The 15,904-nt window shown below is 45.5% G+C and overlaps 2 protein-coding genes across 4 annotated transcripts in view; one reads left to right on the top strand and one right to left on the bottom strand.

Moving 5' to 3' along the window:
• The window catches only part of APBB1IP (amyloid beta precursor protein binding family B member 1 interacting protein), a 90,404-nt gene extending 74,852 nt beyond the window's left edge, over positions 1 to 15,552 (top strand). The window contains exons 11-14 of the mRNA XM_053654783.1: positions 5,242 to 5,340; positions 6,260 to 6,374; positions 11,638 to 11,741; positions 14,719 to 15,552. Of these exons, the coding sequence (XP_053510758.1) occupies positions 5,242 to 5,340; positions 6,260 to 6,374; positions 11,638 to 11,741; positions 14,719 to 15,225 (825 nt within the window). The 3' untranslated portion in view covers positions 15,226 to 15,552. The remainder of the gene's footprint in view (positions 1 to 5,241; positions 5,341 to 6,259; positions 6,375 to 11,637; positions 11,742 to 14,718) is intronic.
• The window catches only part of LOC119050158 (protein adenylyltransferase SelO-like), an 84,756-nt gene that overhangs the window by 14,628 nt on the left and 54,224 nt on the right, over positions 1 to 15,904 (bottom strand). Inside the window, exons 19-20 of one of the 3 annotated variants that reach the window (XR_008389614.1) lie at positions 1,148 to 1,393; positions 40 to 174 (exon numbers count right to left, since the gene is read on the bottom strand). Coding sequence is in view for 1 of the 3 variants with exons in the window: in XM_053654784.1 (XP_053510759.1) it covers positions 10,572 to 10,613 (42 nt within the window). In the remaining 2 variants the exon portion in view is untranslated. Of the gene's footprint in view, positions 1 to 39; positions 175 to 1,147; positions 1,394 to 6,368; positions 10,614 to 15,904 lie in introns of those variants that run through there. The other 2 variants (XR_008389615.1, XM_053654784.1) reach the window with 2 other exon arrangements.

The following is a 15,904-nucleotide window of genomic DNA, read 5'->3' on the forward strand; positions in this document are numbered from 1 at the left end:
AGTCAGCTTCTGCACTCAGAGCATTAGAAAGTCTCCTACCTGTGAACATCAGCACTGCGGTGACGGTCAGCTGATGATGAAATAGCCTTCCAAGTGGACAAACTGGAAGAAAGTTGTCAGAAGGAGCAGGGGCCCCAACCCCAGGGCTGGGGCCAGAGGCTGGAGCAGGGATGTCTGGCAAGAGAAAGACGAGACTCCAGACACTGAAGTCCCTAAAAAGGGACTTTAGACACAGTGAACGGGGTCAGTCTCTGGTGCTGACTCACACACTTGGGACTGGGTCCTAGAGTCATAGCTTGAGCTGACTTGTAAGACTGGGACACAGGTTGTCCTGGGTGTCACTGAGAATGAATGGCAATGCCGGGACCCAGGACGCTGGACTGGAACTATCCAAGGCCCGTGTCTTCAGGAGAGAGTTGGGGCCTCCCCACCGAGGGAGAAGCTCAGAGAGGAGAAGCCAGCAGGCACCGTGGGTGGAGGAGCCAACAAAGGCCAGGGGACCCCAGCAGGACACCTATTTTCTTTTTTCTCAGGACAATGAGCAGTTCTGTCTCCAAGCCAATCTCTTCATGAGCAGACACACTGCTTATCTTGCGCATTTGCATGTTTATCATTTCCTTCCCAAAATATTGAGAATTTTTATTAAGTTGCTGAGTATAAGGCTCTATTATGGTTTGGAGAACTTAATTTGTTTATGAACATGTTGGTCACTTATTTCCCTTTCTGTCCACTAGCAAAAAAAAAAAACCCGTTCCTCTCTCTCCAAAAAAAGAAAAAAATACAAATTTTGAAAAATTCTTGATATGTGAATATTTCATTAGTATAAGCAGATTTACAAAATACAAAGAATACATACACACCTTTCAAAAGGAATTCATACTATGGAGAGGCATGTTAGGAGACTGCATGATGGACACATGCCTACTAGTACATCCAGCCCAGAAGGTTTTTGTTCCGTATGAGCTCACAGGTCACGACAGGCCACCGAGGGCTCTACCAGGACTGGAATTTCAGTCCTGGCCCTGTGACTGTAACCTCCCCTCACCCACTCCATCCCGCAGGGCCTCTCAAGACCAAGGGTACCATCACCCACTAGATTAGTGTCTGGTGCCTGCTGTAACCAAGTACAACAAACTGGGTGACTTACAAAAACAGAAATGTATTCTCTCACAGTTCAGGCAGCCAGAAGTTCAAAATCCAGACCCTAGCAGGGCTGGTTCCTTCTGAAGGGCCCTGAGGGAAAAATCCGTGCAGTGGCTGCCTCCCAGCTTCTGACAGTTTGCAGCCTTTCCTGGCATTCCTGGGCCACAGCGGCGCCGCACTGCTCTCAGCCCCTAGCATCGCCTGGCCCTCTTCTGTCCGTGTCTGTGCTTTTGCTCTTCCTGCAAGGACACTAATCAACAAAGATTCTATTTCAGGCTTCAGCATATCTTTGGAGGGAACACAATTAAACCCATAATACCCACCTACTCCTCCGAGCTAGAAATAGAGAAATCAACCCTGAAGCCTCTTCTCTTTTCTCTCTCGTCCAATCCATCATCAAGTTCTGATTTTCCGTCAGAGACCTCTCTCATCCAGCCTCTTTTCTTTGTCTGTTCTTGCTCCTCACTCCAGTCCACCTTCCACAGAGCCAGCAGCTCCATCTGTATTACTCTGCTGTTTTAACGTGTCTGCTGGACCCACTGCTTAGAGGTCAAGTCCAGAGGCAAGTTCGACACAAGGCCCTGGACTCTGACTTCTGTTGAGCTCATTAACAGGCCTTAGCCACACAGACTTTCTAGGTGTTCCTCAGACGCATTGTAACATTCCATCACTTCTTCCAAAGAGCCTTTCTCTGCCGTCACTTTCAAACTTACACTATGAAATTTACCATGTCATTAAGTAATCATATATTTGTTTACATGTATCCCCCCACCCAGCAACAACCCCGGGGGCCCCTTCCTACTTATGAGTAAGCCTCTCTTACTCATCATCCGTATTTACTCAGGGGCTGGCATACTTCCCAGGACCCAGAGGTATGTGTTGAATGTGTGGGGCCTCAGTTCTAGTTCAGGCTCTGCCTCTCTCCTTGGACGTGGACGTGTAGTTTACCCTCCCTGCCCTCGGTTTCCTCATTTGTAAGTTTAGGGGCCTGGAAGTTCCCTTTTAACAGTAACATTCTGCAGTTGCCCCACCTCCGGGTTCTGCTCTGAGCTTCTCTCTTTTTCTGGTCAGGAACAATCAACCCGATTGCAGAAGAGTCTGCCAAGTGGTACTGAACCAGCAGGGTTTTTTTCCCCTTAAACCGCTTTGCAAATGTCTTTTCAACAAGAGGCTTGGTCAGGCAGCATCCCCTTGGCCCGGTTCCCAGATGTGACTGGAGGACCAGCACAGGGACTTGCTTTAAGATGCCCTGGTACCTGGGAAGGAGCCTGGCGCCCACGGTAGTTCATCTTAGAACCATTAAATCTGAGGATTGCAAGAGGCCTTCAAGCTCATCTGATGCTGAATTCTGCTGTATATGTTCGTAGTACACATGTGGTCTAAGGCAATCAGCGAGACTCGCCCCACAAATGTTGGAGAAAATGAAGCAAGATCAGTACACCCACCTCCTCATCATTGCAGGAGCCACTGTCAGAATTAAAGGTCAAGAGGCCTTGCCTCTGTTTTAGGCTCCAAAGCCATATGTTTAAGGGAAGGGCTGCATGTCACCTACTTGGATGAGAGTGTTTATGGTGCTGGTTAAGTGGACACCTCTACACAGGCCATAGCCTTGTGCGGTTCGCTGGGAGCACAGGCCGGTTGCAGTCTGCTCCTGGGACCTGGCTCTCCCGGGACAGGCACCCGAGAAAGAAAGAAAAACCCCAGACTTTTAAGATAGCAAGGCCAAGGGAACAATGTCAAGTTTTTTACCTTCTCAGGAAAAAAAAAAAGCGCTGCTTCCTAAGAACCATTATAAATATTCCATTGCTGAAAAGGTCCGCGTTCACCCCTCTTATATGACAGAACAAGAAGGTTGTTGTAAGTTGGGGAATTGTGTTTCTGGTGCGGAAAGAAGGCTTTGGTTTGGTTTTGTGAGTTTTGTGGTTGAAGAGAGTACTTAAGGCATTGGTGGAATGTCACAATCCATTCAGGGAATAAATCCTCAGCTTAGTGTATTTTTCATCAATATGACTGACCTGATTAATTAGTGTTAACAAATCCTTTTTTTCTATTGGGCCACATTATCTGAGTTGAGCGACAGTTTCAATTTTAAGGAACTCCAAAGAGGATGCTTATTTGGAGTAACATTTATACAAATAAAATCTACTGTTCAGTTTAATGAGGGAGCATTGAACCCCAAGTTGTTACACATTCAAAACCCATTCAAAGGTGTTTGCTGCCATCTGCCGGCCAGAATGGAAAACTACAGGCAACATTAGGGAGCCTAACTTTGAGCTCTTGAGGGGACCTGTTGTACCTAAATAAATAGAAATTCAATGTTCTTCCAGTGACGCTGACACAAATTCTAAGGGCCGAGGGATGTCCATAAAGCGACCCATTTATATAAAGCTAAAAGTATAAGGTTAGACTTTTTTTCAAATGGCTCAAAGGCCTAAAGCAGGAATTCTTTACAATTTCTGAATATTTCTGAGGTGTCTTTAGAGTCTGGAATTTTGGCTTAAGAGCTTGATATAAATGCATAAATTCCAGGGGGTGGGACAAGAGATCCCAAGGTTCTAGAGGACCATGGAGTAAAATACACAGTAACTTCTCTGAGCCTCAGTTTTCTCATTGGTAAAACCAAAAACTACTGACCTCTCATCAATCTCACGGAGTCCCTGTGGGTCTTGTCCGTTCTGGGCGCAGACAGCAACTCACTGACTCTCGCTGCTGCATCATTAGGTAAACCAGCAAGGTGACCAGTGCGAATGCTGCCTCTCAGATTCAAACTGAAGTTCAAGGCACAATGCCCTTGGCTTAGGTCAACTTTGAAAATAGCCATTTCCCGGAAAGTCAGTGATTAAGCCAAAAGCAAAAGTGAAGTGGGGAGGTCTGCGCAATACCCTGAGGGGAGAAGCGGGCAGCTTTGCCCGCTTCCTGCCCACGGGAGGTGGCTTCCGGTTCTCTGGCATCCCATCTCACCTGCAGCACCACCAGCAATTCCATGCTTACCCGATAGCAGGATTAATGAACTCCTCTGAGAGCTGGAGGAGGAAGCAAAAAGTGGTAGCATGCGTGTGCACACACACACACAAAGTGGTTGTGCACAAACATTATTTTCTACATCACAAAGCTAAATGAAAAACTACAGTGCCCCAGGAAAATGCACACAGCATACATCTTAGAACCTAGCTTTGGTTGCCCACACCTTGCCTATGGCTATAAGACTTCTGGCTGAACAGGAATTCTTGCACTTCCTTGTTTCTTTTAACAATGACTTCCACCTCTGGACTGGAATAACGACCACATACCAGGCCAAGTGTTAAGCTCTAGGGTCCTCGGCAGTGAATGCGACGTGATTCCCACCCTCATGGAGCACACAGGCCATCAAAGACATAAAACAGAAATGACAAAGACAGCAAGGATTCATGTAGAACCAGGGACCTGTGTCTCTCTTTCCCTTCGTGTCTGCCCACATCACTGTTCTCACTGACCGTGAGCTCCAAGGAAGCCTGGATGATTCCTGGTGCAACACCCAAAGTCAGGGCCACTTGAGACTGGACAGAATTGTTCCTTCTCCAGGCCAAAATGGCCCATTTGGGTAGGAGATGACAGTTAAGGAAGGATAATTCCTGGTAGCAGAAATCACCCAGGATGGACTGGGAGTCACAAAAACACTACTAATTTTGTGACATAAGAATTACATCAGGTAAATTCCCCAATCTGAGCCATCTGGAGAAATGGCTCAGATTTCTTATGGGGATCAGAACGCAACAGATGTGAAAGTTTGCAAAAGTTGAAAAAGCAGAAATGGGAATTATTATTGATAATATAGGAAGAAGCCCCAGATTTCTTCGATCCTTTCCAAACTTAGTCCATTTTGAAATTATCTCTTTTCCTAATCCTAAAATCACTCCCAATAATTTTTGCCACCATCTCAGGAAATCAGATACATTGTCAAAGTTTTAACATTTTTTCGAAATGTTATAGAATTATACACCTGAAACCTTTGTAATTTTATTAACCAATGTCACACCAATAAATTCAAAGTTCTAAAAAATCTTTCTGAGAGGCACTAATGGACAGTTCACTAAGGGTCTCCGAAATAACTTTTTCCAGCACCCCCAAATTCAGAAGGAGTCCCAGTACATCAAGTACCTCTGCTGCGACGACAGAAGAGCGCTAAGCCAGTGGGTTACGGGGATAAGGATCGCAAAGGTGAGCGAGTGTGTGGACTCCAGCTTCTCCTGCATCTGAGTTTGCCGACTGGCTTCCTGCCTGGGTCCAGTCTTTGTGTTCCTGTGAAACACTTGACTCATAGTTCACAGGCCAGTGACATTAGTGGGTTGATGCCACCGACATTATCTTGTTTATTTGCCTGTTGGGTTATTTAAGTAGGTAAGAGGGATAGAAACACTCCAGTGACCTGAGAATCAAGGATTTACTTTCACATGAGACTCTCCAGATATTTAATAACTTGTGGAGAGCACTGCAAATGTCGTGTGTAATTAAGAAACATGAGGTGTGATTACATGCACGAGGAGTAGAATTATATAAAGATATATGGAACCAGAATTACATGGCTAAAGCTCTCCTTTAATGTCTAGGTAAAAGTATGAACTGTCTCTGCTAATCTGGAAAATTATTTAACACATGAAGAAGCCATCTGTGGATTTGTTATTGAAATACTGATACCACTGACCCTTAAACAACCCAGGGGCTAGAAGCGCCAACCAGGCACAGTCAGAAATCTTGAATATAAATTCTGTCTCCCCAGAAACCTTACCAACAGCCTACCTATGGACTGAAATTACCAATAACATAAGCAGCCAATTAACACATGTTTTATATGTTATAAGCATTATATACTGTATTCTTACAATAAAGCTAGACAAAAAACTGGTATTAAGAAAATCATAAGGAAGAAAAAACACAAAAAAATCCGTATATAAGTAGATCCACACAATTCAAACCTATATTGTTCAAGGTCAACTGCATTTAAAAAACAACTCAGAACAAGAGTAAAAAGAGGAGCAGGAAGTACTTTTTTTCCTCTCAACATGTCTATTGCAGTTGAGTGCAGAATCCAGGAAAAACAGATGACTTTCTTCTTGCCTCTCTTGTGTTTTCTCCCTAGTATGGAAAGACTCTGTATGATAACTACCAGCGGGCCGTGGCCAGGGCCGGGCTGGCCTCGCGGTGGACAACCCTGGGCACTGTCAACGCAGCCACCCCAGCTCCGCCTTCTACAGGTACCACGCAGAGCAGAAATCCTGACACTGGTTCAAGCTCCAAGCTCATGTTCAAACTTACCCAATGTGTTCTATGCGAGCAGAACTCCGTAGACAGGGCAGAATACATTTCCCTTCTGACGGTCAGGCTCAAGATCTACAGATGTATACACTTGCATCCATGTCTTTATAAGTGACTTTTAGCAAACTTTGACCCTTTTTCACGATATGCTTGTAGATAAGATGCTGGCCACCAGTTTAGCTGGTAGGAGTGTCTCACCAGAGTATAAATGTTGTATTTGTCCAAAGCTTTGTCACTCCCTGGCACACTGCCGACACCAAGGACAAAATCATTCCCTGATGTTTTGTCCCATTGACGTCATGGCTAGAGCCTTGTACCCAATCCTGGACGTCACATTTTAGAAGTAGTGTGACAGCTACTCATTTGTATTTCTAAGGAGAACAGGACACTGAGGGATGAAGTAGGTACTATGTGCCACGTTGCATGGTTTCTGGTTCTTACAACAGCCCTGCACAGTATCCATTATTCCCCCCACGCCACCAGTGAGAAAACCGAAGCTGGGAGAGACTAGATCTAGTATCTCCTCCGTGGCTGAGTTGTAATCCTAACACATTTATCTTTATGACAAATAATGGTGGAAAACACTGGAACCAACCTTTTTTGGCAGAAGAGTCTGGTCATCGTTCCCAGTGTTAAAGGGTGGTCACAGCGAAGGCCAGCATTTATGTACAGTCTTTGCTGCTTCAGAGGGTAAAACGAGCTTGAAATTGTGGAAGCTGCTGTGAGGTCGACTTGACTGTGAAGATACTTTTATCACATGTGTCCAGTCTGGCTATTCCGTGCACGTTGCATGTCCTGGAAGTGTTTGGCCAAATTGTTTTCTGCAGAGCCTTTGTCATAATTAGTAATTTTAGGTATTCATCAGTTTGTTCATTGCCTACATTCTCCACCAGACTCTAAGTCTCCAAAGGACAAAAACCATTTCTGTGTGTTCCACATTGTGCTCCTGGGTTCACAAGCCTGCAATACAGTGACTAGGTGGAGAGTTAGTAAATAAAAGGTTGACTGGGAGCCAGGATGGGCTTTATTGACCTTGGTCACGTGGCCAGTGATTAAGTCAGTTGTGCAGATGTGATGAAGCCCCACTGGAAACTCCAGACACTGACACTGGGGGGCGCTTCCTGGTTGGCGGACGTACTGATGTGGCGGGAGGGGCTGGGCCCTGACTCCGCAGGGTGAGGGCCTGGGGGCTCCCTGTCGGACCCTCCCAGGCCTTGCCCTGAGTGTATTCTTTATAATGAAACTGTGATTGTAAATGCGCACTTTCCTGAGTGCCATGAGTCCTGCTAGTGAACGACTGACCTGAGGGAACCCCTGAACTTGTAGAGAGCTGGTCAGAAGTTCGTGTGACTGTGAGTCTGAGCCCTTGTGGAAGCCGAGCCCTCAAACCTGCAGAGTCTGATGCCAGCACCGGGTGGTTCTCTCAGAGTTGAATTTATTCCACTTTTGACTTGCACCCAAGTCCTGCTTGGGATGGAGGTGGAGTAGTCTCCCTGCCAGGGCCTTAGGTCTGCCCACTGTGGGCTTATGTCAGCGGTCACGGGGTATCTGGGATGTTAGGAGATGCTGTTAGGATAGGCCCCGCAGGTCCCGTGTCCAACTACAGGCGTCCCTCCTAGGCAAGTTCCCACGAAAAAGAGTTACATGCTCCGGGAACACAAAAGTAGAATTCTGCATTTTGATTAGCTGGGCTAGTGAACGTAATTCCTCACTCAAGGTTCTCTGGAAGAATGAACTAGGGCTTGTGGTTTAAACTCAAAGCCTGGAATGGACGTCCCTCCTCCCTAAGTCTCAGTAAGTCGGAGGCACTGCAACACCAGTCATTTAAAGAAAAAGAGGAAGAAGAGAAGCGAGCAACGAAGGTGGATGGGATGAAGAAAGGAGGAGAGAAAATGGCTGTCTTTGACCCACAGAGTTGCTGCCCACTGTTAACCTAGTAAATGCAGAGGGTGAGAACACGGGGGCAGGAGGAGCAAGACGTCTCTGGGTGGGGACAGGGCCTGAGACAGCCTTTCCTCCTAGAGGGCTCCGCATGCGATAGACACTGAGTCCACCACAGACTTGTGGACATCAGCCACAAATGGGCGCTAACACTGCCTGCCCATCTTACTATGCTTCTCTAGGCGGTTTCTCTGGGCTCTGACCCCCAGAGAACATTGGCAATGTCTGAGGACATTTCGGCTACCACTCTTGGGGGATGCTAGTGTCATCTAATGGGTGGAGGGCAGGGATGCTGCCTGTCCTACAAGGCCTAAGACAACTCACACACAAAGAATTTTCTAGTCCCAAATGTCAGTGACGTTGAAGAGACATGCTCCGGTCAACAAAATCTTCTAGTTTCCCTAAATGTTTTACATGTTCTTCACACTCCTCACACTTCCAACCTGCAACTCCTTTACTCTCATCAGAGAAAATGGAACCATCAAAAGAGGCCTCTTTTTACTTCCCACCACGAAACCCAACAACTTGCTGCATGCGCACCCATCCTGGCCGAGGCCACTCTTACCTCCTAACAAAGGCAGCTCTGAGATAAAGTCTAAAATCTTTAGCTGCATAATATGGGTTTGCCATCTCTCTCACCTCTTTCTCCACTCTTCTCTTCCTGTTCATACCACATGTACCATTTGCTTTTTCCCAGTTCTGCAAAGCCCCCAGCACCAGCCTTGTTCAGAGATTTTACAGACGCTATATCCCTACATTCCTCAGGTCTCAAATTGTCCTTTGTGATTGATTATTCACTTAGATTCTGATGGAAATCATGAGGTCAGAGACCATTATGTACTGTACATAGTGGTTTCCCCAGCACCGAGTGCAATGCCTTGCAGGTAATAAATGCTCAGCTGGAATTCGAAGATGGCTGGGACCACAAATGATGTATCCCTTATAGAGTGTCTCTGAAGATTAAGTAAACTAACGTAGTTGTTGTCACTAATACTAAACGCACACTGATGGTAGTTCCGTTCCTTCTAGATGATTTCTTAAAACCAATTTCTGAAGAATATGATTGTATCACTCAGATGAGATTTCCATTGATTTAAAAGGTGGATCTTGTACACAATGGAATATCCTTTAGTTGATGGTAAATTGACCCATGTCGGTGCTGCTATAGAATCCGAGAATATAGCTGAGATTTCAAAAATAAACCATACTGGGAGCCATCCTGCTTATTAATACAATGCTTCTGTGAGCATCTAAACAGGAAAAAGTCCTCAATTTAAACTTTCTCTTATTCTTAGAATTTAAATTTTCTAGCTTATTCTTACAATTGATTGCCATCAATGCTGGCTGTATAGGGCTTTAAGTTCTACATTACTGACCAGCATGGAAGAAACTGAAGATGAGTTTAGAAGGAAGTAAAGCCACTTTCAAATAGAAGGTGAAGTTCATTCTTCTCAGTAGACACACACATATGCACACATGATGACCGTGATTGCATCTCAGCACCAAAGACCTGTTTGAAATGACACCGTCTTTTAAAGTTCAGTTCTTGCCAAACACTGTTATCGAAGCCTCTTTCTTCACCTCAACTCATCACACAAAATCAGTAGGGCCCTCAGAGAATGTTTTAGGGACTCATGTCAATCCAAAGGGCCTAGTACAAATCAACTATGTGCTCCTTCCAACACCCCCTCCTCCCACGAAAAGCTGTGAAGGTGAACTTCAAGAATAGTGTTTTAAAAATGTTCCCAAGGGTCAGAGGACTCACTAGCTGACTGCACTTACTTGAACCTCACCCTGTTTGGAGCACTAGTCAGGGAACCCCCCTCTTTACCCAACAACTGCCTCCCTCAGTCACTGGCCTGCAGAGTGGGCTTCCCTCACAGGCAAGTGATCCCCTGGGCCTCAGAACCACGGAGGGTAGCTCAGAACAAGGACCGAGGCTGAGGGCTGGCACTAGCCACATCTGGGGAGAACATGCTGTGGAATCACTCGAGTGGACTGGAGGCAGTAAGCGCGGGTACCTTCTGTCTGATGCCTCCCCAGCTTTAGCTGGCTCCTTTTCTCTGGGAATCGGGAATCCCTTTCTGCCTACCTCCTCCCCTTCCTCTTTTCTGGTCCCCTCTTCCTTACACAGTTGAGCCAGAGCCCTGGAGAAACATACCACGGGCACCAGCAAGGTCACTGGCTGGGAGGCATCAACTGCATGGGATCCACATGTTTTTGCTCTGGTCACCTAACTGGAAAAACACAGAGGCATTGTTCTACACCCAGAGTGCTTAACAACAAGTAATTGATTCTTGATAAATGACAGTCTTTTTCCATATTAGGCAACAGCTGTGGAGGCTTTTTTAGTACTTATTAAATGACTTTAGCAACTATTTTTAATCAGGACTCTATAAAGCAAATAACAGATATCTAAGTCAATATAGTTTAGGCAACAAAAAAATGAGGGGGAGAGATTTATTAACACACAAAACTGGCAAGTCCAAGGTCAGGGAAATCCAAGGGCACTACAGGATCCAAGGGCACTACAGGATTTCATCAAGACCTTGTTTCTTTCGTAGGCACTGTCCCCATGAGGTGGCAAGGACTGCCACTGACTCTCCAGGCTTAGTTTTTCACACAGCAAAAATCTTAGTTCAAAGATTCCTATCTCTGAAAAGGCCCCGGGAAGGGCTCTGTTTCATGCCCATTCCTAAGCCATCTGGCTTTACCCAAGATGATGCCACCTTCTGATTTGCCAGGTTGAGTGCTGGGATCGGCCCTTCACAAACCTTGTGGGTTAAGAATAGCAGAGGGGGACAGGGACTGCATTTTGGTGAAAGTTGCACATTTTGCTCAAATCTCTCTACTATTTTTGTGCCCAAAGTAGTTTGTGCTGAGGATAACGTTAGTTGTTCCTGTACACAGCAGGGTATGAAACCAAATGTATTTCAACAACAGGAATTTTTTAAAGAGGTTTCAAGGTTTACCCTCCAATGACCAAAAACTGTTTGAGAACAAATCATACTATTCTCTAACCCCTCAGTTAATCCAGATTTCGTATGTAGCCTGTATAAAGCATCCACTTTCCTGAACCATTTGCTGAACCTCACAAAGTCCGGACATAACAAGTCTCAAATTTTTCATAAAGCCCCCAGTTAACCATACTGTGCCCAGGAGTCCGTTCCTTTTGCACTGGAGAAACTGCTTTGTATTCTCTGATGAACTTCCAAGAATGTTGAAGTGTCCCCACTTCTTGTCTCTCTTCCTCCCTCTCAGGACTTAAAACAGGCCCCGCCCAGGCCAACGGTCAGATTCCCCAGGCCGCACACCACGTGAGCGCTGTCCTCCAAGAAGCCCAGGGACACGTGGACACCACTAAGGTAGGCCAGACGGTAACCGACGCAGCCCTATCAGACTCTCACCTGCAAACCCATGTGCTAAACCGTTAGCAGCGCTCTAGTAACTGCTCTTGTAAAAAGGGCAAGCACGGTTCCAGCAACTCAGTCACTCTTACTTCATTTAGGTCATTGCTTTTATCTTCTTAAAATTACACAGGCTAGAATGGAAAGTTAAAACCAACTGTTATCACACCACTTTGGGAAAATGTAAGATGTTTAATTCTGAAGATTGGTAACTATTTACAATTTAGCTTCATTGATTGTGTTGGACTGGAGTGATTTCATTGGTTTGGTCAAGTGGGTTTAGCACTCTGAAAGTGGCTCTGAGTTTGAAGCCCTTGGGATCTCTACTTATCTTTTTTTTAAACAAATCAGAGCAACAGTTAGTCAGAAGCCCTACAGTAAATGCTCACTGAGCCACAGAACCAGATTAGAGGACCACTGCTAAAAGGATTCCACTATCAAATGTGCATTTTATATTTTCTGTTCATGTTCTCCATACATCTTTAGGGTGATGGAGAAGAAAACACATTTTAAAATCATAGCTAAATTGGTATAACATTCTCTGTAACTCCTTTCTTGGTAGAAGAGATTAATGAAGATTCACTTAAATCTATCTCAGATCTATAGCTAAAAGCCCTGGCTGGTGTAGCTCAGTGGATTGAGCACGGGCCTGTGAACCAGAGGATCGTGGTTCGATTCCCAGTCAGGGCACATGCCTGGGTTGCAGGCTAGTTCCCAGCAGGGGATGCATAAGAGGCAACCATACATTGATATTTCTCTCCGACTCTTTCTCCTTCCCTTCCCCTCTCTCGAAAAATAAATAAATTTAAAAAAATAAAATAAAATCTATAGCTAAAAGCTATAATTTATTTTTTTAAGATGTTATTTATTTTGAGAGAGAGGGGAAAGGAGGGGTAAAGAGAGGGAGAGAAACAGATTGGTTGCCTCTCTCACACCCCCTACTGGGTACCTGGCCCACAACCTAGGCATGAGCCCTGACTGGGAATGGAACCGGTGACCCTTTGGTTTGCAGGCCGCACTCAATCTACTGGGCCACACCACCTGAAACTAATAGCTATAATTTAGTTACTAACCCAATTGGTAACATTTCAGTTTACTCCACAAGTTTCCTTGAATATTTTCCATGTGTGGTTCAAAACAACCTTAAATAATTGTACCTTCGGAAATTTTTCACTTCATTTCCATCTTTCATTTCGTCCATCAGCCAGTGGTGGAAACAGCTAAGTCTTATATTTGTTGAATGTCTTATAATTTTTGGAAACCACCGTAAACTATTAACAGTTGTGTTTCTGCCCTGGTTGGTGTGGCTCAGTCCGGTGGGTGTCATCCTGCAGATAGAAATGTCGCTGGTTCAATTCCCCATCAGAGCCTGTACCTGGGTTGCAGGTTCAGTCGATGTTTCTCTCTCACATCAGTGTTTCTCTCCTTGTCTTTCTCCCTCCCTTCCCCTCTCCTCAAATCAATAAAAGAAAAAAATGATTTTGAAAAAAATTTGTGTTTCTGGCACTCTCATCATGCTTTATTATTTTCATGATTTCTGTGATGCCAGATGAAGACACACATTTTAAAATGCTGAGAGCGATCAAAAGGATTCCAGAATAGAAATCATTTAACTATGTGTGAATACCTATTCCCCAACTGCCTGTTCACAAAATTTTTTTAAATATATCACCAGTAAATTAGCATATGTTAAGCAAATAAACTAAATAAAATAGAAACTTTATCATAAGGCACTTTCATAGAGGAAAAAAATCTTCTAAATGGAATCTTTAGTGGGAAGAAGTTATTAGGCAAAGAAAAATAAAATGGAAACCTCATAAAATGTAAGTTTCAATAATAACTTTCAGTAAAAAAGAGGGATTCAATTCGGCTGCCGGGAATTTGCATTATATAAATATAATTTATTATGATCTATTCTACTGTTGGCAGAAGAACTACACTTTTGTTGACCTTTGGCCAAGTTTGGTTTTCTGTTTTCTACCAGTAACACAAGCTTTTCCTCTTTGGAACCACTTACATTTATCTCATTTGATCTCATCATAACCTTGAGACATAGATGATTACAACTAGCCAGCTGGCTTTCGTATAGCTAAGAAATGGCCAATCCTCACGACTGTTCCACCCACCCACCACCTCCCCTGAAGCTGTTTTGTCAGAGAGCACACAGCGCATTGTGGGCCTCCCCCAGGAGCCACCAGAGGTGCTGGGGAAAAGCACCTTTGCTCCCCGTGCAAGCAGGGAGGCACTCAGGCAGGACAGACGGCCCTTACGCTGTGGCTTGCACAAAGGTTGCCTGTAGCCCAGAGAAAACCACTCTGGTTTTCTTTTTCCCTTCCACCTTCTTGGTGCTAATCACAGTAAGGCATTTGAGATTTGGGGAGGGTTTGGGGACGCTCCTTAACCACCTCTCTGCCAGTGAGGGTGTGGTACCAGCGCAAGCAGACACCTGCTCTTGACAACTAAGTTTCACAGCCAGCTCAACACAAACCAAGAGAAATGTTGTTGGATATGCCTGTCGCTCCGGGGGCTTTCCTTGGGAACCAGGGCTACGTGGGAATTCCAGGAGAGCCAGTTCACTTCCATTTTGAGTTCCTCAAGCAACATTTCCACTAGCTAAACTCTATCCCACTAAAGCTCTGTTAAAGGTAACAGAGATTCTGAGGCGATACACACACAGTCTAAACATAATATGCAACTGCTTGAATAGGGCTGTCTTCCGTTTAGAGGACACATGGTAGACCAGTGCTCCGTGTATTAGTGTTGAAGGCCTTTTGAGTGGTTCTCCGGCCCCGGAACAAAGATAAGCTCAGGAAGAGCCTTGCAGTCTCAGGGCTCCCGGCGGAGCTACACTGCCTAGAACTCACACGTTAACGGAAATGTCATCCCACGGGGGCTGTGTGCCAAGACTAATGCTGTTGTTGCTTTGTTGTTGAAGGACAAGAAGCCAGTCCCTGCTAACCAGGACGCAGGCCCGCCCAGGGCCCATCACCCTCCGAAGTCCAGCCTGCCACCGCCCCCTCCCGTGCGACGGTCCTCAGACAGCAGTGGCAGCCCAGTGATACCCCCCAAGGCCAAGGGCATGGGCTTTCCAGCCCCACCCGATGACTTTCTGCCACCGCCCCCGCCGCCCCCACCCATGGGAGACGAAGAGCTGCCACCACCACCCCCGGATTTTAACGAAGGGCCACCAGACTTCGTGCCTCCTCCTCCCCCTTTGTTTGCTGGGGATGCAGGGTCATTACCGCCCCCTCCTCCACCCCCACCCACCCTCGCCCCCGAATCCGAATCCGAGAGGCCACCCCGCGTTGTTGCCAAAAGGCCTCCGATTCCCCCAAAGAGGCAGGAGAACCCGGGACCACCCGGCGCGGGAGCAGGCGCGGAGCAGGATTTCATGTCGGATCTGATGAAAGCTCTGCAGAAGAAAAGAGGCGACGTGTCCTAAGGGAAACGTCCGATGTCTGTGTGATAGGTGCCATCGTTCCTACCCTCGAGTGCATTTCTGCTACTTTATTTTCGTGATGTGTTGGGCATTTCAGATAAAATATAAAGTGTGCAGACTAGAAATGTAAAACGTTTCACTGTTGCTCAAGTACATTTATAACCATTAAGCTAACACGGAATTTACAGTATCTGTCTAAAGTACATACTTTTGCTGTGATGTGCACATCCACGGAATTTCTCTCACCTTCCAAGCTAACCAAAATGATATTTTATGTTCATTTATTTTATGATGTTCAGAAGCATCGAATTAATAAAAGTTTAAAATTTTTCTTCCTGAAGATGGCATTTCTAGAAATAGCTGTATAAACCTAGGGCAATATTAACTTTTTATAATATACTTGATATTTTGAAAACAGCTTTCAAAATCCTGCACCTTCTAAAGTCTTATTGATTTTCCATCTATTTTTCACCTTCATCTTCATGACTTTCAGAATTCTCAGAAAAATCAAAGAGGAAAATGTTTCCAAAAGTGAGCCTCTTTGGCCCCAGCAGGAGTAGGTCATTCGTCACATCATTTGTAGCTGGAACTTGACCAAGGAGATCCTGGGGCCCATCACCCGGATCAAGAGCACTCAGAGCACAGGGCCTGGGCACCGGGAAGGGAAAGGGGGAGATGTGGT

Source organism: Artibeus jamaicensis, unplaced genomic scaffold (genome assembly GCF_021234435.1).
Source record: "Artibeus jamaicensis isolate MK-2021 breed Jamaican fruit bat unplaced genomic scaffold, CSHL_Jam_final contig_867, whole genome shotgun sequence".
Taxonomy (NCBI): Eukaryota; Metazoa; Chordata; class Mammalia; order Chiroptera; family Phyllostomidae; genus Artibeus; species Artibeus jamaicensis.